This window comes from Anomaloglossus baeobatrachus, chromosome 6 (genome assembly GCF_048569485.1).
Source record: "Anomaloglossus baeobatrachus isolate aAnoBae1 chromosome 6, aAnoBae1.hap1, whole genome shotgun sequence".
NCBI classification, from domain to species: Eukaryota; Metazoa; Chordata; class Amphibia; order Anura; family Aromobatidae; genus Anomaloglossus; species Anomaloglossus baeobatrachus.
The window spans coordinates 149,944,706-149,968,758 of NC_134358.1; the positions used below are offsets into that span (position 1 = coordinate 149,944,706).

The 24,053-nt window shown below is 42.6% G+C and overlaps 1 protein-coding gene across 3 annotated transcripts in view; it reads left to right on the forward strand.

Annotated features, from left to right (window-relative positions):
* Positions 1 to 24,053, forward strand: part of CCDC178 (coiled-coil domain containing 178) — a 705,487-nt gene that overhangs the window by 424,531 nt on the left and 256,903 nt on the right. For all 3 annotated transcript variants that reach the window (XM_075316358.1, XM_075316359.1, XM_075316357.1), the window contains exon 18: positions 15,771 to 15,920. In XM_075316358.1, coding sequence (XP_075172473.1) covers positions 15,771 to 15,920 — 150 coding nt within the window. The remainder of the gene's footprint in view (positions 1 to 15,770; positions 15,921 to 24,053) is intronic.

Genomic DNA, 24,053 nt, shown 5'->3' on the forward strand with positions numbered 1-24,053 from the left:
AAACCTACAGTATCTCTTCAAGAAAGCTTACAACCTGCAATGCCCCACTGTCACCTCACCACCACCGGAGCTACCGCAACTCCCCAACTGTCTCTTTCCCTATTATTCTGTAGTCTGTAAACCTGCAAGAGGCCTCTCCTTTCTGTACCAGTCTGTCATTGTTAATTTGTTCATTGTAATTTATCTTTTGTATTTTGTATATAGTTCCTTCTCATGTACAGCATCATGAAATCAATAGTGCTTTAAAAATAAATAATAATACATAAACAAAAAGAGCAGCATGCTTGCTCAGAGGTCCCATACAGTGAGAATACTATTTTAAGGGGATATTGGTAGTACCACTCAGAGGATAGCACTATTTCTTTGAAATTTTGGGGTCTTGCGTTCCAATCGAGCCAACTACAGCAGCATTTTCATTAAGCTTTTGTGTTGGTTTCCCCCCAAACACCCTGAAACTGAATATATTATGATCTCAAATGGTGCAGACTTATGGGGAATATGTTGACGCTATATAAACTATAGAAGTGTATAAAATGTATTCTAACGACAATGGCAATCCTGGCTGACAACACTTTCGTACATGTTTGGTTCCCGCTGTGTTATGATTTGGTCCCTAAGCGCTGATTTCTATCAAACCCAACACTATAGAACCCCAGAAAAGATTCCCTTCACTTCGTTGCACGCTGGGTAATGGTAATCTCCAGCTCCTGCTATAAAACCATGGAGCACAGTAGTTTGTTGGAGGTTAGTAGCACTTGTTAATTTGATCAAGGCTGAAGTTTACGGAGGATAAAGTAAACAATGCAAACTGCAGACACCATCAGTTTCCTCTGGTCAGTGAAGTGTGGTCTGTTCCATTTACACTTCACAACAACATCTGATGGGCTTTGTCAGTGCTGCACAGAGTAATTAAACCTGAAATCAATAGCAGGCATTTGTCATGTTTACAGCCGCTCTTTCTGCTGGGTTAAACTCATCAGTTTAGTGCAGTTCTGTTTTACTGCAGGGACACGCTCCATTATTTCTTCAGGTACAGTTGAGATATTCAGTTACAGTACATGTCCAATAGTTTGAATACGTCAGAAAGATTAAAAGGGGCAGGAAAAATGAACATTTTTATTTAATTTATCCCGTACATTCTCCGGAGCTCAGTTCACATTTTTCTTCCCTCCTACTCTTATCAAAATATTAATGCTCCTTCTTAATAAATTCCCATTCTGAACTGTAGACTACTTGAAGGTGAGCGGAGGACACAGACTGGTGCCTGTCATTCAGTCTATATTTTATCCTACAAGCCGCTTGTTTAGTTTGTTCTTAGTCTATTGAGCCCTTGAAGAATGGTCTAAATTACAGAAGTTTGTGTAATTCTTTAAACCACCTGAACAGATTATTCACCATTTACATATTACGCTGCTCTGTGTAAGAGGAGGCTTTATTCAAAGAAAAACACAATGACTTGATTTGAAAATAAAATTACTTAGAAGTCACAGGGTGCCACGTGGATATCAAATCAGTAAATCAGTACACAATAATTTGGAAATTTATGTTAACATGGGGATTTTATTTTTATGAACAGAATTGACAATAATCAAATCAACAGCTTCAAATTTTCTGAGAAGTGCTTATGTAGCCATTTATAGACTTGGGATGTATTACATAGAAGCCGCCTCTACACATTATACTTGCCTAAACTCCCAGACTCTAAAGGCCCCGTTACACTCTACGATTTATCTGACGATATGTCATCGGGGTCACGGTTTTCGTGACGCACTTCCGTCATCGTTAGCGTCGTCGTTGCGTGTGACACCTACATGCGACTCCGAACGATCGCAAATAGGGTGAAAAACGATCATTGACACGTCATTCAGTTTCAAAATATTGTTTGTCGTTTGGAACGCAGCAGACATATTACTACGTTTGACACCCTGCAAACGACGAAGAACATTCACACGACCGCCTTGGTCAAACAATATATCGCTGAACGATGTAGTGTCGTTTGTGAGATGTGTACGTGTGACCGCTACAAAATGACCTATGAGCGATCTCGGCAAATCATAACAACGATCTGGGCATGTCACATCACTAACGAGATCGCTAGCGATATCGTTGTGTGTAAAGCAGCCTTAAGGACTGATGGCAAATCTGTCATTCGAACCCCGAACTCTCCTAAACCCCCCAGAAAGTAGCATTCTTTGCAAACTTCCGATGCGTTGCACCAGCAGAATTTATCATCACCAGCCTCCAGATACATTCAGGTGGTTGGGAAAAATGGGCATGGGTTGAATGTCACCTGTTAAAGGAACTTTGTCACCATACTCAATAAGTGTATCACACTGAAGTATACTGCCAAACTGGAGTAAGTGGCGTATCCAACAGACGTAGGTTCACATAAAACCCAAGTTTATTCGAAAAACTTTAAAATTCTATATCAAACAAGAATTAAAATATATAATAAAAAATCCCTAATTTAGGTGTCATTCGAAGACTAAATTTGGTACCCTTGAGGTGTTTCTTCAGGTTTGGAAGCAGATGATAGTCGAAGGGAGCTACATCTGGTGAATAAGGTGAGTGGTCAACCAGCTGGAATCCCAACTCTGCCAGTTTTGCCAGAGATGTATCTAGGCTCTCCAGCACCCGGGGCAAGAATTCAGTTTGGCGCCCCCCCCACCAAGCAATTTGGGTGGTCGTCATGTGACCAGTCACTCATATATGATTTGAACACTTACAGTCATGTGGTAACGAGCTTCTCTTAATAATTCTCTCAATGTTCAATGAGAAACGTATTAAGAAAAGCTAATTGCCACATGCAAGTATGAAAATCACATATGAGTGGAGTGGCCATGTGGTGACCAGTGAGCAGAGCTGAATTGTGACAGTGGGTATATTACACGCTGTTAGAACTGAGGATACTACACTGCTTAATTTTGTAATTAAAGGGATTGTCCAGATTAGAGAAGAAAGTCTGCAGTGAATCTATTTGTGACTTCACGCTTCTGAATTCTGCTCTGCACACTTTTAGGATTCTCCGGTGCCAGTGACGAGAGTGGACGATCATGTGAGCACAAGTATGAGATTTGTAGACTTCTGGCCACATTCTGGTTTGATGTGCCCGGCCTCAGTGAATTCATTTTCATTTAGCATGTCTGTTCAGCACGTGACCACATCTTGTAAATCGCATACTTGCAGCTTCGTAAGCTCCCACTGTCACTGCCGGCATCAGAGAATCCTGACAGCATGCAGTGTGCACACTGTGAGACTTCAGAAGTCTGCAGTCACATAGATTGACACAAGGAGTGACTGCAGACTCATCACAAACTTGGACAACCTCTTTAATGCTCCTAACAACATAAATAAAAACATGGTAACCCTTAACTTGTCAGACGGCACAAGACTTTATTAAAGAGATTGTCCACTACTTTAACACTGAAGGCCTTTCCTTAGGATAGATCCCCAATAATAATAAAAAAAATTGTTTAAAAGAACAGAGAGTCCTCAGTGGTTGATACCTTTTAATGGCTAACTGAAAAGATGGAAATAATTGCAAGCTTTCGAGACTACTCAGGTCTCTTCATCAGGCATGGTATAACACAAAATATGAAGAGTCACATATTTATTTATTATTTATTTATCAACCACTGAGGACTCTCTGTTATAAATATGTGACTCTTCAGATTTTGTGTTATACCATGCCTGATGAAGAGACCTGAGCAGTCTTGAAAGCTTGCAATTATTTCCATCTTTTCAGTTAGCCATTAAAAGGTATCAACCACTGAGGACTCTCTGTTCTTTTAAACAATTTTTTTTATCTCTACTGGCTAACACGGTACAAAGATATATTTTACTTGTATCAATAATAATAATAATTTTATTCATTTATATAGCGCTATTAATTCCACAGCGCTTTACATACATTGGCAACACTGTCCCCATTGGGGCTCACAATCTAGAGTCCCTATCTGCATGTCTTTCGAGTGGGAGGAAACCAGAGAACCCGGAGGAAACCCACGCAAAACGGGGAGAACATACAAACTTGCAGATGGTGTCCTTGGTGGGATTGTCTGATTGTTCAGGATCTGGCACCTGGCACCCCCGCCAATCGCCTGTTCTAGGTGCCGTGTCGGTGGTGGCAGGGGGCCGGAAGTGCTCAGTTCTGGATCTGCTCCGTCTTCAGGTAGCGGCAGCAGGTTCCTATTAAAATCAATGAGGCGGATGTGCAGTACCCGGCCGCGGACACCATCAGAGGACAAAGCAGATCCAGAAATAAGCATTTCCGGCCACCTGCATCAAGAGCAGCTGATCAGTGGGGGTCCTATTGCGCTCTCATAAGAAGCAATGACAAATGGGACCAAGGCCTAATGATGACACACAGTCAGTATCACAAATAAATATTTACATTCAGGTACCTTATAGATGATGTTGTCTCTGAGTCGTTTCTTTCTATTCACCTTGTCCTGAAGCCATGATGACTTTTCACATTCACATCTCATCTCTGCAGATTTCCATCTTCTCCGGTCTTCTGCAGCACATCCCATCACGATGCCCCTAAAATAGCAGAATAATTATAAAACGTCTATTTAAAAATATCTGCCCTACACTGTGCCCTAGAATAAATAATGGCCCCTCACAGTATTCTCTGCACAAAGTATGACCCACATGTCCCTCTTATGGTACATGCCCTCCACACTCCCTCTCCTTTCCACACTACTCTTCACACAGTGCTCTCACTGTATCACCCTATACTTCCCAGTCTTTATACTGTGCCCTCTCATCCCACCCCCTCCTTGCTATGGCCTCACACTGTCCTCCAATTCTGCCCCCTCTCCATACCACGTCCCTCCACTACCCAGTCTATATTCTGTGCCCCCTCACATTTTTCTCATCCCTTACTGTCTTCTTCACTACCTGTTGCGTGTCCATATACTTTTCCACCTAACTCCCCATCCTGCCCACTTGCTCCTCATACCATGTCACTCTTTATTCTGTATCCTCAAAATTTCTTTCCCATTTGCTCCCCATACCATGTCTGTATACGTCACCCCTCCCTCTCCCCATACATCCCCCCGCATCCTCCCTCTCCCCATACATCCCCCGCATCCACCCTCTCCCAATACATCCCCCCGCATCCTCCCTCTACCCATACATCCCCCCGCTTCCTCCCTCTCCCCATACATCCCCCCACATCCTCCCTCTCCCCATACATCCCCCCGCATCCTTCCTCTCCCCATACATCCCCCCGCATCCTCCCTCTCCCCATACATCCCCCTGCATCCTTCCTTTCCCCATATATCCCCGGCATCCTCCCTCTCCCCATACATCACCCCTCCTCATTTCTCTCCCCATACATCACCCCTCCTCATTTCTCTCCCCATACATCATCCCTCATCATTTCTCTCCCCATACATCATCCCTCATCATTTCTCTCCCCATACATCATCCCTCATCATTTCTCTCCCCATACATCACCCCTCATCATTTCTCTCCCCATACATCACCCCTCATCATTTCTCTCCCCATATATCACCCCTCATCATTTCTCTCCCCATACATCATCCCTTGTCATTTCTCTCCCCATACATCACCCCCCTCATTTCTCTCCCCATACATCACCCCTCAGCATTTCTCCCCCCATACTGTGCCCTTAGATGCTTCCCCCTCCCTAACCTTACTTCCCACCATACTGTCAAAAGATCATTCCCTCTCACCCCTACTGTGTCTAGAGATACTGCTCCCTTCCCATCCTCTCTCCTCCATACTGTCTTTAGATACTGCCCCCTCCCCAACCTCTATCCCCTCATAATGTGTCCACTGATAGTTCCCTCTTCCCACCCTCTGTCCCCACATTCCGTGTGCATAGATACCTCCCCCCTCACCCCATAATGTTCCTCCGTCCGTGTCTTCAGCTCCACACTGGAGCACTTATCAGCGTTTCTCTGCCGCCTCTGCGTTGCGGGCCTGACTTCCGGGTCAGCAGTGTGATCAGCTGACATGATCACATGGCAGCCATCGTTCTCACTCGGAAGTCAGCGCCGACATCACGGCTCCCATTGTCCTCGCGTCTGACAGATACGAGGACAATTGAGCAGTTGGAGCCGCGTGCTGCAGATTCTATGAGTGCGGCTGTCAGCGTGACCACTGTGCTCAGAGAATAGCGGCTCCCACTGCAGAGCGGCAACTTTCACAGGGAAGCATCTGGCATCCCGACAGCGCCTCCCTCGCAGTTGCGCCCGTGGCAGATGCCCCGCCAGTTCCCCCTGGATACGCCCCTGGTTTTGCCATGGTCGCTTGTGCAGTGTGAGCGGAGGTGTTGTCTTGCAGAGACAAGATTCCTTTGGACAGCTTGCCGCGTCTTTTGGCCTTCAGAGCTGGCTTCAATTGGTCCAAAAGTTCAATGTAATGCCTTGCATTGATGGTGGAACCCTTTTAAAAGCACTAGCAGCACGCCCTCCTTATCCCAGAACACAAACACCATCACCTTAGTGACTGATTTTTGCACCCTGAACTTTTTTGGATGAGGAGAAGCATTGTGCCTCCACTCTTTTCACTGCTCCTTGTTTTCAGGGTCATACAAATAAATCAAGGTCTCATCCATAGTGACCAGTCGATCCAGGAAGTTCTTATCAGTGCAGAAATGCTGACAAATGGACCAGGAAGTTTTCACTCGCATGCTTCTCTGATCTGTTGTCAAACATTTGACAGAAAATGACACAAACACATTCACGGGATATCCCCATGATGTCTGCTATTGCTTTAGCTGAAATTCGACGATTCTCCAGTATGAGGTTCTGCACAGCATCGACGATCTCCGGAACAACACCCACTCTCAGTCGTCCAGGACGTTCCTCATCAATGGTGCTGAAGTGGCTCATTTTAAATTTGTTCTTAACTGTGGAATATGAAGGGCATTAATCTCCCAATGCCTGCGACATATCATCATGAATATCCTTCATGGACTTTCTTTGCAGAAATAAGAATGTTATCACTCCTCTGCTCTCAGTTGCTGTGAATATCGCATTAGACTCCGCCATTTTGTTTTACCGTGTGCATAGAACATTGTTGCCATAAGCAACAAACACAACATTTTGAAAACATATATTAGACACATAAGGATTTCATGTGATGTAACATTCGTTACCATAGAAACAAAGAAAGATCACAAAGCCAAAGACTTATCAGCAGCCCCTCGTAAAGCACAGTTTTGTTGTATTTTAACACTGAATTGTGCTGGGGGATAATAATTTACTGAAACTGGAAAACCCCTTTAAGGCTATGTGCGCAGGCTGCATTTTTTGCTGCGTTTTTGCGCATTTTTTGGGTGCAGATCTGATCTCAAAACTGCATGAATTTCTTTCCCCAGCAACGTCTATGAGATTTTATTTTGGCTGTCTGCACAGTGCAGTTTTTTTTTGCTTCGTCTTTGTGGTGACCACAAAGATGCAGCCTGTCAATTCTTTTTGCGTTTTTCACCCATTAAATGCATTAGAAAAAAACGCATCAAAAAACACTCAAAAATGCATGCTTTTTTGCTGTGTTTTTCCTGTGGGTGAGTTTTTTTTGGGGCCAAAACCACTACATCTTTGTGGTCAGAAAAAAACGCAGCATGCGCACATAGCCTAAGTAGGAATATTAACTTAACATTTTAGCTATTATTATTATTATTATTATTTTCTTTTCCTTTCCTCCAAATATTGCAACTTCTCTGAAATAAAAGGATAAATCCCACTGATGGAGTGTCATACTTATTGGGTTGAGAGCTTTTTAAAAGAGTTTTGTAGCTTGGTCCTGTGTTTGGTAAAATGACTTGAGTAACCAAGTGGATCGGTGTAGCTTACTAATGAATCATGTGCAGCATTAAATGTAACAAGAGGAATGAAAAGCATATTGTTAGTAGTCCGAGCAGCATGCAAGTCTGATTATCTCATTATATATCACATTCAATGTCTCTTGTCTGACTTATGAACATTGCTATCTTCTGACATATGGACATCTTGTTTCTTTTTGCTCGTTTCTTAAAAAAACACGGAATATCATCATAAGAGATCACCTTGTCATACTTGGCATGAAGATACAGTTTTAAAACTAGTATTCATTTACATTTCTATATGAGATGATTGTATGAATAACGGAGTAATGAGTCTTGGATATGGAGTAGAGATGTAACTGAAAAGGATTGTTGGCAGGGTTTGTCCTTTCCTTCACAAGGTTTGGAATATCACACCTGACCATAAGCTATAGAAGAGGACTGCCGGTGGGGGCTAATTTTTAGATCATTCTTTGCCTTACTAATTTTTGCACACATTTCAAGATCTTTGTTATTACAGCACATGAAAATATCAGAAATAAACCTTTGCCTATGTATATAGAAGGGTGAAACTGCAAAGCTATAAAGAGAAGTTGTCAGCAGATATTCATGAAAGCCTATAAGGCAGGGGTGCACAACCTGCGGTAAGGGGCCACATGCGGCCTTCGATGCCTTTCTGTACTGCCCTCAATTACCTGGTCACAGATGTGCCTGATAGTGTCTGGTGGCTGCTCATATGTATTTTCTATCTTACGAAGCAGAGGAGAGTCAGGTGGTACCATAGGGATGGGTAACAATGGTGCACTGTGTGTGGGTATGCCACTGACCCTATCCTCATCTAGATAAGGGGGAGTAGATGAAGCAAAGAAGTTGAAATGTATAATGCTGCCATAATCATTGTAGTTTATGGAACTAGGGAAACATTGGACTGGGTCAGCGTCTCACATAAACTACAATGGAGAAAGTTGAGCTCATGGTCTCTACCTTTTTGGACTGTGAATGGAAGAGAAGAGGACCTTCATCCTCTTGATACAAGGGACTGCTAAAAATGGAATCAGCACCCACTACATATTTATGGTTTGATGTTTCTGATGTTTTAATATGCTCCATGGTTGTTTCAATCTTCCGATGTGGCCCCCAAACTAGAAACGGTTGTACGCCTCTGGTATATCATCTGCTATTATCTGTGCTGCCTTGGTGTTCACGAGAGAAGAAGCAAGATCAGTCAACTGCTGCTCCAGCTGATCCTGTCTAGAAATGGCAGCGTCCATTTATATATTTATGATAGAATAATTTAATGGCAAGTAAATGAATATTAGGTTGCTGTATGAAATTAATTGGTAAATAAATGTGAATGAGTGACAGGTACTCATTCACCTCTGCAGGAATAAGGACATAATTTATACAAGCTGCACTGGGGTGACCGTGCATGGAATGGGCTCAGGAACTGAGCTTTGACTCACAGCTGATGCTGGCTGTATTACATAACCGGTATCTGTCTCTATTTGCCAGAATGTCTGACAGCAAAATTTAAATTACATCATAGTAGGTGCAAGCACGCACCAGCCCCATCAGCCCCCATGATGCGATCACGTGTTGCCGATGGAATACTATTATCGTTTCCTGAAAGGCACCATCACTGACATTGTGGGCCTTCTCTGAGGCTCATCTATATGTTAAGCTTAAATAGACATAGGGATTTTCCTTCTAGACTACAATATTGTGATATTACAAGACATAAAAATAGCAACAAAAAGAGAAATAAATATCCTCCAAAAATTAAACATTACTTACAGCAAGGATGGACTGCAGTTGTACATCGCCCAGGCCAAAAACTAATATTCTAGCAGTATGCAGCTAAGCCCCCACTAGTGGAGGCATCACAGGTGCAGGAGGAGCAAATTACACACACACTTCCAAAAATTGGAGGGGGCGATTGATGGATGATAAAACTCCACACTGATGGCTTGCATAGAGCGCTGTTCACACATGCAGATGCACAGTCACAAGTCCGCAGCCTATTAGGTGACGCCCATAAGATTAGATAAGGCAGGCTGCTAAGCCGTAGTCCATCTGTGCACCATACAGGGACAGTAACTCTAATATGCAAGGCCTAAGGCCGGCTTCTCACTTGCGATTTTCTCGCAGTAGTGCAATGCGAGAAATTCTCGCATTGCACTCGGACACATGTTAATCAATGAGGCAGCTCCCATCTGCTATTTTTTTCTCAGTCCAAATCGGACTGAGAAAAAAATCGCAGCATGCTGCGTTTTGGAGAGTTTCTCGCGCGAGTCTCTCTAATGCAACTCTATGGGAGCGGGTAAATAAACGGATGTCACATGGACCGGCACTCACACCATCCTAGTGACATTCGTTTTTCCAAATACTTTTATTGCATGTTTCACAAAACACTGGAAATGAGTGAGGTCTCCCAATGTCGGTCAATCTCTATCTCTGTCAGTCGGTCTCTCCCTCTCGGTCTCTATTCTCTCTCTGTCGGTCGGTCTGTCGGTCGGTCTCTCTGTCGGTCTCTCTGTCGGTCTCTCTCTCTCTCTCTCTGTCCATGTCGGTCTATTCCTTTCCCCCCCTCTCATACTCACCGATCCCCGATCACCAGCGCGGCGCTGCACGGCGTTCACACTGCTCCGGTGGCTTCTCTTTTGAAAAAGGTGGCCGCACATTATTCAATCTCATATTCCCTGCTTTACCCGCCCACCGGCGCCTATGATTGGTTGCATCACACAGGTAGAAGAGAACACCGGGTTTATGCCGCACTAAAAACCACTGATGCGTGTAAATTAAAAGATTTCCTTTTTATTGGACAGTTCCTACGCGTTTCAGAGACATCCGTCTCCTTCCTCAGGAAAAGATGATTTAATTGACACGCATCAGTGGTTTTTAGCGCGGCATAAACCCGGTCTTCTCTTCTACCTGTGTGATACAAAATTCCTCTCCCGGGGCTGCAGCTAAACCACCGGGCACTCACAGGCTATCATAAGGGGTTGTGACTGGCACAACCTCACCAGGTGAGTGCTTCTTTGTCTTGTCTGTCCACCCTCATACCGGGTAAGACCCTATTGCGCTTTTTTCCCCTTTACAGTTTTATGATTGGTTGCAGTCAGACACGCCCCCACGATGAGTGACAGCTGTCTCACTGCAACCAATCACAGCTGCCGGTGGGCGGGTCTATATTATGCAGTAAAATAAATAATTAAAAACTGCGGGCGGTTCCCCCCAATTTTAATACCAGCCGGGGTAAAGCCACACGGCTGAAGGCTAGTATTGTCAGGATGGGGAGCCCCACGTTATGGGGAGCCAACCACCCTAACAATATCAGCCAGCAGCCTCCCGGAATAGCCGCATCCATTAGATGCAACAGTCCCAGGATTGTACCCGGCCATCCCGAATTGCCCTGGTGAGGTGGCAATCGAGGTAATAAGGAGTTAATAGCAGCAGCCCATAGCTGCCACTAAGTCCTAGATTAATCATGGCAGGTGTCTCCCCGAGATACCTTCCATGATTAACCTTTAAGTTTAAGAAAATGAAGACATACACCAAAAAATCCTTTATTTGAAATAAATAACAAAAAAAACCAACCCTCTTTCACCACTTTATTCAAGTCCCCAAATACCCTTCCATGTCCAACGTAATCCACAGAGGTCCCTCGATGCTGTCAGCTCTGCTACATCAGAAGCTGACAGAGAGCGGTCACAGACTACGACCGCTCTCTGTGAGCTCCTCGCAGCGACTGAAGTGAGTCGCGCTATCAGCGATGACGTCACTCCGGCTACCCGCGGCCACAGATCTCAGCGGGAGGACTTCTGCTGTGGCCGCGGGTAACCTCAGTGACGGCACCGCTGATCGCGCGGCTCACTGCGGTCACTCATGGGATTTGCGGTCACCGGCGAGACCTTCAGCGGTGACCGAAAATCAGGGGCCATCCTACACAGACAGAGCCGCAGGATGACAATGAAGTCGGGTGAAGTTCATCCGACTTCATTCTGATTGTGCGGCTCTGTCTATGTCTGCTGTCAGCGGCCATTCAGCTCTGCTACATGGCTCTGTCTGTGTCTGCTGTCAGCGGCCATGTAGCAGAGCTGAATGGCAGATGACATAGTAAAAACGGATCCCATATGCATCAAACACGCATTGCACATGCACTGCAATCAGGAAAAAAATCCCAGGATCGCATTGCAGTTGCATTGCACACTGATCATAAAGTGAACTGAAATCGTCCGACTTTTTATCATGCAACTCGGACCGATTTTACATGCATAAGTGTGTTTCCAGCCTAGCAGAAACTGCAACCCATCTTTGCTGTAAGTAATGCTTAATTTTTGGAGGATATTTATTCATCTTTTTGTTGCTATTTTTAGATTTGGTGTAGGGACCTACAAACATGAGCTCCCATGACGAGGGTTGTAGGCTTCCGTATTCTGGCCATAATACCAACTAAAACCTCACATTTTTTTGTACAGGATGCAGCCAGGCCCCTTTCTATTAGGCCTTGTATATTAGAGTTCCTGTCCCTGTATGTTGCACAGATTGAGTACGGCTTGGCAGCCCACCTGATCTAATAGTATGGGCGTCACCTAATAGGTTGTGGGCTTGTGACTGTGTATCTGTATGTGTGAACAGTGCTCTATGCAAGCCATCAGTGTGCAGTTTTATCATCCAGCAATCGCCCCCTCCATTTCTTGGAAGTGTGTGTGATTTGCTCTTCCTGCACCTGTGATGCCTCCACTTAATGGGGGTTTGGCTGCATCCTGCTTAGAGTATTGGTTTTTGGCCTGGGCGATGTACAACTGCAGCCGATATTTGCTGTAAGTATTACAAGACATAGTACAAGTAATCAGGTGATTTCAGGTTCAAGACTAGTTTTTTATTTAATTAAAAATTCAAATCACTCCTTTTCCCCATTAAACATAATGAAATAAAAAATAAACATATTTGGTATTCCCACATCTTTAAATGTCCGGTCTATCAAAACTTAGAATTAATTAACCAATAAGTACCATAACGAGAAATAAATGTTAAAACACCAGAATTGCAAAATTTTTTTTTTTGGCCAATAAGGCTACTTTCACACATCCGGTTTGAGCAGTGCGGCTCAATCCGGCTGTGCAAGCTATGCAACGGATACGGCGAAAACACCGCATCCTTTGCATAAGTTTTTACATGCGGCCCGACCGTTTTTTTCCGGTTGCGGCATTCTACTGAGCATGCGCAGTGGAAGAAACCGCATGCGGCAGCCGGATGCGGTTTTTTCTGCATCGCGCCGCATCCGGCGTCCATAGGCATGCATTTAAAAATTGCGCCACAGCGGCCGGATACAGCGCGATGTGGTTTTTTGCCGGAGGAAAAAACGTTGCAGGCAACGTTCCATCCGGCCGCGGCATCGGCTAAATCTGCCGCATGTGGCAAAAACCGGACCGACCGCAAGCCCATGCGGCACAATATGGCACTAATGTAAGTCTATGCAAAAAAAAACGCGCAACTGGCGGAAAAAAAAACGGTTGCGGTTTTTCTGCAGAGCGCCGTATTGTGCCGCAGAGCAAAAACCGGATGTGTGAAAGTAGCCTTACCCTCCCTGAAAAAATACAATAAAAAGCGATCAAAACCTTGTATGCACTCTAAAATGATATAAATGATAACATCAGCTTGCTACACAAAAAAACAAGCGATCACACAGCTTCACTAATGGAAAACAATGAACACTGTAAAAACAAAACTAAAAAAAGGTCATAATTGCATATGTTTCACCCTTTCACTGCACTTGAAAAGGGTTAAGGTAGTCTGCAAGGGAAGTATTTTAAGTATTATTTAGAAACCTTTTATCTTTAACGATACCCACCTTTAGATATATGTGGATAGTCATTTTTCTAGTGTAGAAAGTGCTTTTAAGTCTGAGTGACTTGTGAGATGGTATATGGAGAGTCCAGTGCACCATCCCTCTTGTTGATTGCTCATGGTTCAGAGGAGGCACTATTGATTCTTCATGCCTGAATGTAAGGTAGTTGGAATCAAATTCCAAGGTTTCTTCTTACCAGTCAGTATTTCTCAAGTGAAGATTAATTCCAGGATTAATTGTAAATTTGTACAAGGGGAAAATATTTATATGCTTTTAGGACATTACCTATTCATAGGAATGTATAATTTTGTGTAGTCAGATCAGTCATCTTTTTAATGCCTCAGTTTTACTATTTTTCAAATTTTTCACAGGATTTTACATCAGAAAGTTAGATGGAAATAGCATTTGGAGTTTATCTTAATTATCTCCAATAATAGGAATCTCTAAATGCACTAATAGGCACATTAAGAACTTGTTCACGTGTTGCAGATTTACTCTGATATTGGTGGGGAAAATGCTGCAAATGTGCCATTCACACGGCACGGTGGCTCAGTGGTTAGCACTGTAGTCTTGCAGCGCTGGGGTCCTGGGTTCTAATCCCACCAAAGACACCAGTTTGTATGTTCTCCACGTATTTGCGTGGGTTTCCTCCGGGTTCTCTGGTTTCCTCCCACACTCCAAAAACATACTGATAGGGAACTTAGATGGTGAGCCCCAATGGGGACAGTGTTGCCAATGTATGTAAAGCGCTATGGAATTAATAGCGCTATATAAATGAATAAATATTATGTTATTATATATTATTCACTGAAATAATCCCGTTCAGATTAATGGAACTGATTTTCAACTGCAGAAACTTTCACAACAAAATCTTGTGCGCTGGAATTCATCCTGATGAAAACTTTAGCACATGTTTAGATGACCTTATGTTACAAATTAAGATTTTGAGATTTACAGTATAAATTGAGTCAATTTCTGGCTTATTTATGGTAGATCTATCCGTTTCTTTTACTCCCTTTTTTTAAGTGATGAGAGGTGAGTAAAGTCACAAATTATTGTAAAAATATGGAGTACAATTACTGGTGGGTACAGTCAGAACTGGGCCTCTGTGCAAGAACAGTATATGGGCCGTTTGCAGTCCAATAGCTCATCGTAATGCACAAGTCCACCTGCTTTAGAGTTGGTAGTGGCCCCTCACCTTTTGGGCACCTGTGCATCAGCACAGGTTGTACCAATGATAAGTGCACCCTAAATTGCACAGTTTGCTATCATGCATCTGGATTCAAACCCTTGCATCAGTGATTTGTGGTCGGCATCTCTGTCCCCCAGACCGCAGCAGATACACCTTTTCTTTGGGTGTTAGGTTTCTGATATCCTTGCTTTTGTTCTATTAGAGTAACAGGTGTATTCATTTACTCGGTTGCCTGCTCAATCATCTTTCGAGTACTGCTTTAAATACCTTCTTCCTGCGGGTGATGTTCTCCTTTTGAACTCCAGCCATATTGCTATTATTTTCTGCCAGTCAGTGGAAGTCCAGCTATGTTTGTTGTCAGTAAGTACATTAAGTAACTCTGGCACTTCTACAGAAGGTGATGCACAAGTTGGATCCAAACCCATAATGCAAAGAAATGAATGCTTGGCAATCCAATGATATGAATATAATTTCAAAATTTATTATGGAGGTGTTTGCAATCCAAAATAAATGTTTTGGTCACAACCAAACCTTCATCAGTACAGATTCCTAGGAGATGTCTATGTGCAGCAGCACAATAGTGCAGCATCCACCACTTACTATAAGGCACACTTTCCCTTTAATGGAGGAGATGTTGTGCACCAGTCACTGTTGATATGCTCTATTGTTATTTATGACATATATGAAAAGCTATATTTTGGAGCTGTAGAACATCTGTTTAACCTTCCATACTTCCTTTGCAATAAGGAAAGGCAATCTGAATAACAATTTATTACAAAATGTCTTTTATACTTCACTTTTGGTGCATAAGTTTACCAAAAGTGCACCTGCATTAATTTTTAGGCTTCCTGTTATAAGAATATCCTTAAACAGTATAAATTCTATAGTAAAGCTTATTAATTTACTTATTTATATATTTCACACTACAGAAAGCCTTGGAGATAGCACTTAAGGAAAATGTTGCAGTAGCCAAAGAGTATCAAACCCTGCAATCTAGCTATTTGGATGAAAAAGACAAGCTAATGGTCAACTACGAGACCAGGATAAACATGGAGGCGGCACAGAGAGATTACTTACAGGTAAATTTAATAAAATCAATTTATAACATAACATATTACATATACTTAATTATGGCTTTACACTCTAAACTGCTTTATGATATCTGGCGCTGCCTGTGCCACGATCATATCTACTTTTGTATATCACCCAAGTTTAGAGGTGGGAAATCTTATAGATAACCATTTTAGTAATGGAAGCCGTACTCAATGTACTGTATACAGTATATACAAATGCATTTTTAGAGAATTCTACCCACTAATGCCTTAACTTCCGACTATTCACAGGAGCCGACTCAGACAGGTCTGGATACTCAAACAATAAGGCACATGTACAATAATAAGTTTATGGTGACATGATGCACTTGTTGTTTTACTTTGCATAAGGTTTCTATAATTTATATAGATGTTGACGTTCATTTGAGAATTGACGATGGAAATTTATTGGAATTTAAATTGTAATTTTAAAATTTAAAAATGACTTGATCTAACGACCTTCACTTTCCCCAAGAATTATTACTATAAATTTACTAAAGACTGCCAATCTGTACTTCAATATGCCATTACACAGCACATATATAATGTTGCCTTGTAGCTCTCTGGTCTGTGTTTAAGTGCTCCTATACTGTATCCAAATAATGTGGTATACTTTGCAATTCTTTTACTTCAATTTGAATTAGTTGCTAGACAAACAGATATTTTGGATTATTGGACAAAATCTAAGTACAAACATTAACCTGTAACACTAAGGCCTCGGTTCCACTTGCGTTTTACATGGATGAGTGCAATCTGATAAAGCATCGGATTGCACTCGCACCAGTGCAAAACTATGGGGCAGTGTCCATCTGCGATTGATTTCTCATGCCATAACGGCATGAGAAAAGAATTGCAGCATGCTGAGTTTGTCAGCGAGTCTTGGCTCACATGCACCCATTCAAGTCTAATGGGGTGTTTGAAATATTGCACTGCACTCGGATGCCAGCCGAGTGTAGTGCGATATATAAGGTGAGACAGGCAGCAGAGAAGATGGGGAGAAAGTGCTCCCTCTTCTCTGTAGCTGTGACACGATCACAAGATCAGATCATAGTCGTATGACATTCGACTGACGCTTGCAGCAGAGGGTCATTAGCATATTGTATCCAAAATGTCTCGCATCAGAAGATATGCGCAAGTGTAATTGAGGCCTAAGGGTCTAATTTATCATTGCATTTCCACCAGATTTTTGGTGTGAATACCTATTTATTAGTAACATTTTGATTTGCAACATATTTTCAAACGATTTGCACCTATTTTGAAGTTGTGCTTTGCGCTTTAGTTAGTTTTGAGCTTTTTACATCAATTTGGCTTTCTCTGATGTTTTAGACAGATTCATAAAATGCAATTTTTTTTAAAGTCACAAAATTTGGTGCTTCTGTGCACCAGTGGTTTTATGCTGTATTTTAGTGATTTTTTTGCTAAGTTTTGCGAAGCGAGCAAAAGAAGTTAAACAAAGAAATACAATTTTTGGCATTATTCAGAAAGTCTACAGCAGTCTGGTGTTGGCCGTCTGAAGGTTATACACCGGTACTAGCCCTGTTATGGAGGACCTATGCCGTTTTTCCCCTGATGAGTCACTTTGTGGTGACAAAATGTGTCAGGAGGCATATGGGGCTTTGGTAGGGACGGTGACCAGGTTCAGTTGTGGACCACCCTTGTAAGGGCCGGAGTCTATGGGTGTCAGGGCAAGATAGATCTATTTTTTGAATCCTATGGCCCCTTTTGACTCCGCCTGTCAACAAATTTGCTGGTACGGACAATAGCATCATCAAAATGGGTGATATCTTTCCTATTCTTTGCTCCATCTCTATAATATGTTGTTACATGGGTATGACGGATTTGCATACTGCTTACTGTACTGGACCATTGTTTTTGTGTAAACTTTAATCAATATGCACATGTTTCCCTATTTGGCCTATTTCTATAGCAAATATTTTGGACCACTGTCCTGTGTATTTTGTTAATATTTGCATAATATCTATATAATTATAGTATCTTTGGGCCCATACTGTGCCAGCATATTTGAGGTTCACCGCTCTATTGACCTTGCTTCTAGGGACATTTTTTTCAGCTAGATTTTACATCTGGTTATATTTGAGTAATATTAAGTGTCCTGGACAAAAGTGTATATCTATGGGGCAACCCCCTTGGTATTTTAATATGGTTGAGGTACCTTTGCACTTTTAGTATTTTTTACATTATAATAATAAAGGTTAAGTTTTACCTTATTTTCACTTTGGTGCTATAGCTTAATGCCCTATGTGAGTTTCTTGACCTGGAACATTTGTGCTGTTCCCTGCATTTCCAGTATTAAAAAGTCATGAATCATGTGGGCCATTTTGATGAATTTAATGCAAAAAAACATGAGTAAAAACAAGTCAGAAAAGGAAAGTGACTTGAAAAAAAAACCAAAACAGCAAATGATGATTCAGGTCCCAAGAGTTTTGTGCTGAAAACCTACAATAAATGACAGAGTAATCATAGTGAATTGGTTAAGGCTGTGTACACACAGTGCGTTTTTATGTTTTTTTGGAGCAGTTTGTGGCACAAATCTGCATGTCTCTCTTTATGCCGGCAAAGTCAGTGAGAATTCTGAGGTACTGTGCACACGTTTATTTTTTACTTGCAGATTTGGTGCAGAAAATAATCTTCAGCATATCAATTGTTGGTGCATTTGTTCCTGCATTTTTTAGCCCTTTCACCCATTGACTTCACTAAAAAAATGTGTGGCACAAAAACATATGTATTTTTTGTTGCGTTCTTTAGTGCATTTTTCTGCCAGAAGGTGCAGATTTCATGCAGAACATTAATTACTGCACCAAATCTGCAGCGTGCACACATAGCCTTAGGGCTCATGCGCACGTTGCGTCCTGGCCAGTGCAGAAATAAATGCACCCTCTGGCAGACTTGACGCTGCGTGTTGACAAAAAGAATACATCCAAAACGCATGTATTTTGGATGCATTTTGCATGCATTTTACATGCGTTTTGGATGCATTTTTGTCAGTGCAGTCCCCCGGCAATTCAGCTCTCCTACATGCCCGCTGACAGCAGACACAGACAGAGCCGAGCAATGAGAATGAACTCGGATGAACTGCACCCGACTTCATTGTCATCCCGCGGCTCTGTGTCTTTGTGCTGTCATGAACTCAGATGAACCTCCGAGGTCAGTGCCATGACACAGGAGTCTGCAGCAGTGACATCAGAGATTCACCCGATTTCACTGACATTGCGTGGCTCTCTCGCTCTGTGTCGCAGCCTGATTTGTGGTCACACGTCAAGGACTCACCCTTGATCGCAAATACCCTGAGTGACTGCAGTGAGCCACGCAATCAGCTGTGCTTTCACTCAGGTTACTCGGGGCCACAGCTTCAGTCCTCCACCTGAGAGCGGTGGCCACGAGTAACCTCCGTGACAGCACACACAGCTGATCGCGTGACTCACTGCAGTTGCTGCATGGAGCTCACAGGAGCGGCGGTGTTCTACTGCCGCTCCTGTCAGCTTCCGATGTAGCAGAGATGAAAGCGTCATGGGACCTTGCGTGGATTGCGTCGGACCTGGAGGTGTTTTTGAGGGGTTAATAAAGTGGTGAAAGAGGGTTTTTTTGTCTTTCATTACAAATAAAGGATTTTTTGGATGTGTGTGTTTATTTTCTTTAACTTACAGGTCAATCATGGAAGGTATCTCGGGGAGACGCCTGCCGTGATTAACCTAGGACTTAGTGGCAGCTATAGGCTGCTGCCACTAACTCCTTATTATTACCCCGTTTGCCACCGCACCAGGGCAATTCGGGATGAGTCGGGTAGAGTCCCAGGACTGTTGCATCTAATGGATGCGGCAATTCTGGTCGGCTACTGGCTGATATTGTTAGGCTAGGGGGCTCCCCATAATGTGGAGCTCCCCATCCTGAGAATACCAGCCTTCAGCCGTGTGGCTTTACCCTGGCTGGTATCCAAATTGGGGGGGACCACACGTCAATTTTTTTTTAATTATTTATTTTTTACTGCTTGATATAGACCCGCCTATCGGCGGCTGTGATTGGTTGCAGTGAAACAGCTGTCACTAAGCGTGGGGGTGTGTCTGACTGCAACCAATCATAGGCGCCGGTGGGAGGGGGAAGCAGGGAATATGAGATGGATTAATGAGCGGCCGGCATTTTCAAAAGAGGAGAAGCCGCCACAGTGTGAACACCGTGGAGCGCAGCGCCGGTGATCGTGGATCGGTGAGTATGAGAGAGGGGGTGGGAGGGAGAGACCGACATGGACAGAGAGAGAGATAGAGACAGAAAGAGAGAGAGACCGACCGACAGAGAGAGAAAAAGAGACCGAAAGACCTGCGTTATGTCAAATAAACATGCAGATCGCAACAAAAGTGCAGTGCAAATGCACTGCTTAGCATTTTGGTAGCATTTTTCTACAATTCATTGATTTCAATGGGTGTAGAATGCTGCCAAAATGGACAAAAGAAGTGACATGCTGCTCTTTTAAACGCAGAGATTTTGTCAAATTTTTGACAATCAAAATGCTGCGTTTAAAAAAGCATTGTGCGATTTTGCATGATTCTCATAGACTTTGCTGGGGAAGCAGAACCCATGCATTTTGACAATGTGATGCTGCAGCTGAAAACGCTGCATAAACGCAAAAAAACCCGCAACGTGCGCCTGAGCCCTTAGATTGTTTTTGATTTTAGAAAAATCAAGAAAATCAGGCATTTTATGTTTGTGAATTGTGATGGTTGGAAATTTTCATTGTATGTTCTTCCTTTAGAAAACATTTTTTTTTCCAATTTTCAACATTTTTTGTGGCAGAATAATGATTTTTCATAGAGTTAGTCACAATATTTTTTAATTTTTCTGTGATGCCTCTGGAAAGATCCTGCTATAAAGGGAGGAATCATGGTCTTAGCATATATTGCAGAATGTTTGGCTTAGATAATTTGGCATTAAGTTATTCCCTGATGTCTTTAGAGATTTCTCAAGCAAGTCTAAGGTATTCATGCATGGACCAAAATAATAGCTGGTTATATATGAGGTACATATCTTAACCACAAAAATGATTTGTCATTATTCATAAAAGAACAGTGATAGAAAGTAACATGAAGTTGACAACTGTAAAGACTTCAACACAGAGAAGCAAGACGCTAAATGTTGGATTATTTACTTCACTAGGGACATTGATGATAAAGATTTATTACATTCTTACAAGAACTGGGCTGCTCCTTAGATTTTTTTATTAGTAACCACATGAGCCATCATTGCACCATGTTCTACCAGTTACAGAAGTGCAATCTAAACACTTTACTAACTTTTGCATTTTTAAGCTAATTATTTTAATTTGGTAGTCCAGTGCCTATAAATCCTTTTATGAAAACCCCTTCTCGACATATGACGTACTGGTAAATCATATGTTGCAGATACTTCCTGCAAATGGACGTACCAGTACAGCATGGCGATTATGTGGACTCCACCTGGAGCTCGGCTTAAGTGATGGCCATGCTCCGGCGATCACTGCAAGGGCTGGTGCCCTCACAACGCCTGGCTGTTCAACCCCCCCAAATGCCACGATCAATAGCGATTGCAGCATTTAGGAAGCTATAAGAAGGAGAGGGCTCCCTCTTCCACCCGATCATCACCATTGCGATGTATTCGCAGGCTGACGGTCATTGTCATGGAAGCCCGAAGTCAAAAGATGACCTCTAGGTATGCCATCTATGATGGCCTGTTAGACCATGCCAGGAGCATGGTCTAAAAGGCGTTCTGCCAGTGTAACATTGACAGGTATAATGCATTGCAGTACATTTGTATTGCAATGCATTAGACCAGTGATCAGACTAATAAAAGTTATAGTCCCATAGAGGTACTAGTAAAAAAAAAAAAAAAAAAGTGGGGAAAAAAAGCTGCAAAAATATATAGAAAAATAAACGAAAGAAAAAAAAATCGAAAAACTAGTACACATATTTTGTATTGCCAATCCGTAATGACCCAATCCATAAAACTGTCACACTATTTAATTCCTACAATGAGTACCTTAAATAAAAAAAAAGCATAGCAAAAGTTATGTATTTGTGACGCCCTGGCCGGGCCAGGTAGTCACAGATAGGGCCCCGCATTACACCTGTCCCTCATAGGTAACATACAGCCAAACATTTAAACCCTAGTCACCCCCCTCAGGGCTTGATTGACACACCAGGGGGCGGAACCAGGCAGTTGGAAGACGCCCACTGAGGAGTTCAGACAGTCTGGGGCGGGAAAGTAAACAGTTCAGTTTCAGAGTTCAAGTTGGAGAGGTGTGTGGGCTGGAGCTGTGTGCAGCTCCAGCAGAGGAGAAAAACCAATTTGAGCAGGTGACGGGGTTGGAGCCCTGATACCTTTGGCTAGGAGGCAGACGGCGGTCTCCGTCTGCAGGAGCCAGGAAGACGGCTCGGTGGAACCGAGGTGGACTGGGACAGGGTTGTAGCCCGCCGGTACTGACTCGGGGAACCGACTTGGAAACCGGAGCACAAAGGGGGGTACTCATACCCTGAAGCTAGGTCCAGAAGCTACTGGGGTCTAGCTAATTAACTGATTGTGGCCAGGACTAGAGGTCCTGTCCCACCCAAAGTCCCGACTGAAGGCAACAGCCCAACAAGGGGTATAAGCGGCCACGGCTCAGAGATCCCACGGGCCAGCGTCTGCGGGTAAAGGGCTCATTAGGTGACAACAAGGTCCGGATCCGAGCGGCTCGGCTGCTCAGCACGGGGCGGTTCATATTTTCATCATACAGTCGTCAAAAAAGTGGAATAAAGCACGTTAAAAAAGTTGTATGAAAATAAAAATGATATCCCTGAAACCATCCTCTTGTCCCACAAAATACAAGCCCCTATACAGTTCTGACAGCAGAAAAAAAATAAAAAAAGTTTTAAGGACATGCATAACATTTTTTTTCTATTAAATAGATTTTATTGCGTAAAAGCAGTGAAAAAAATAAAAAAAATGTAAATATGTTATCACTGTATTCATAATGACCTGAAGAATAAAGCTGTCTTATCACTTTTACGAAACAGTGAACAGCATGAAAAAAAAACAATTCCTGAATTGCTGTTTCTTCTTGATTCTGCCTCATAAAAAGCAGAATAGAAAGCAATCAAAAATTATGTGACCCAAAATGGTGCCTATCAAAACTCCAACTCATCCCGTAAAAAACAAGGCTTAACAAGACTCTCTCAGCAGAAAAATAAAAAAAACTATAGGTTTCCAAATATGGTGATGCAAAAAACCTTTATTTTGTAAAAAAAAAGCATTTTTTGGTGTAATAGTAGCCAAACCTAAAAAAAATTATATAAATCTGGAATCTCTGTAATCGTACTGACCTGAGGAATAAAGCTGTCTTATTCCACAAGGTTACGGCATGAAAAATAAATTAAACCGATTCTTGAACTGCTGTTGATTTGTTCATTCTGCCTCTCAAAGATCACAATAAGGCATAGCTCACATTTAACCTGCACTCTGCTCTGTGTGCTTACATCTGATTTAGCTTTAAATCTACAAAAAACGGAATTCAGACAAAATTCTCAACAGAAAATTCACTATGAAGAGGTGGATCCTGTCTAGCCTGTAGTCCGGTGGTGTCTGTCTTTTTAGGTTGGCACAATAGCACAGCTAACAATAGTTGTGTGCACTTTTGAAAGGAAGAACACAGATGAACAGAAATAAAACACAGCCTGGAGCAACTCTGCTGCCTCATTAGTGAATCAATCCGTCATGGGTTTCACCTGAATCACGTATTTTGGAGATGTAGATGTAAACTCTAATGTAAGTGCGCAGCATAGAGCACAAGATAAATGTGAGCTGATCCAAAATGTTCTGTACCCCAAATTGCTTCCAATAGCATTCAACTCAACCCACAAAAAAAGAGAAGTCTGCACTCAGTCCGTCATCTGTTACTGGGAATTTAGGGGGCTTCCATGTTGCTAGTAGCTCAAAGGCTCTGAAAAAGCGCTATGGCTCCCCCTCCACCTAAAAAAGAAATCCAGCAAAATATGTACTCCCAAATACAAATGCCCCCATCCATTTTAAGCACCACAATGTGCCTAATCCAAAGTTAGTGTCCACCTGTTTGGAATTCCTGTAGTGAGGAGACTCACT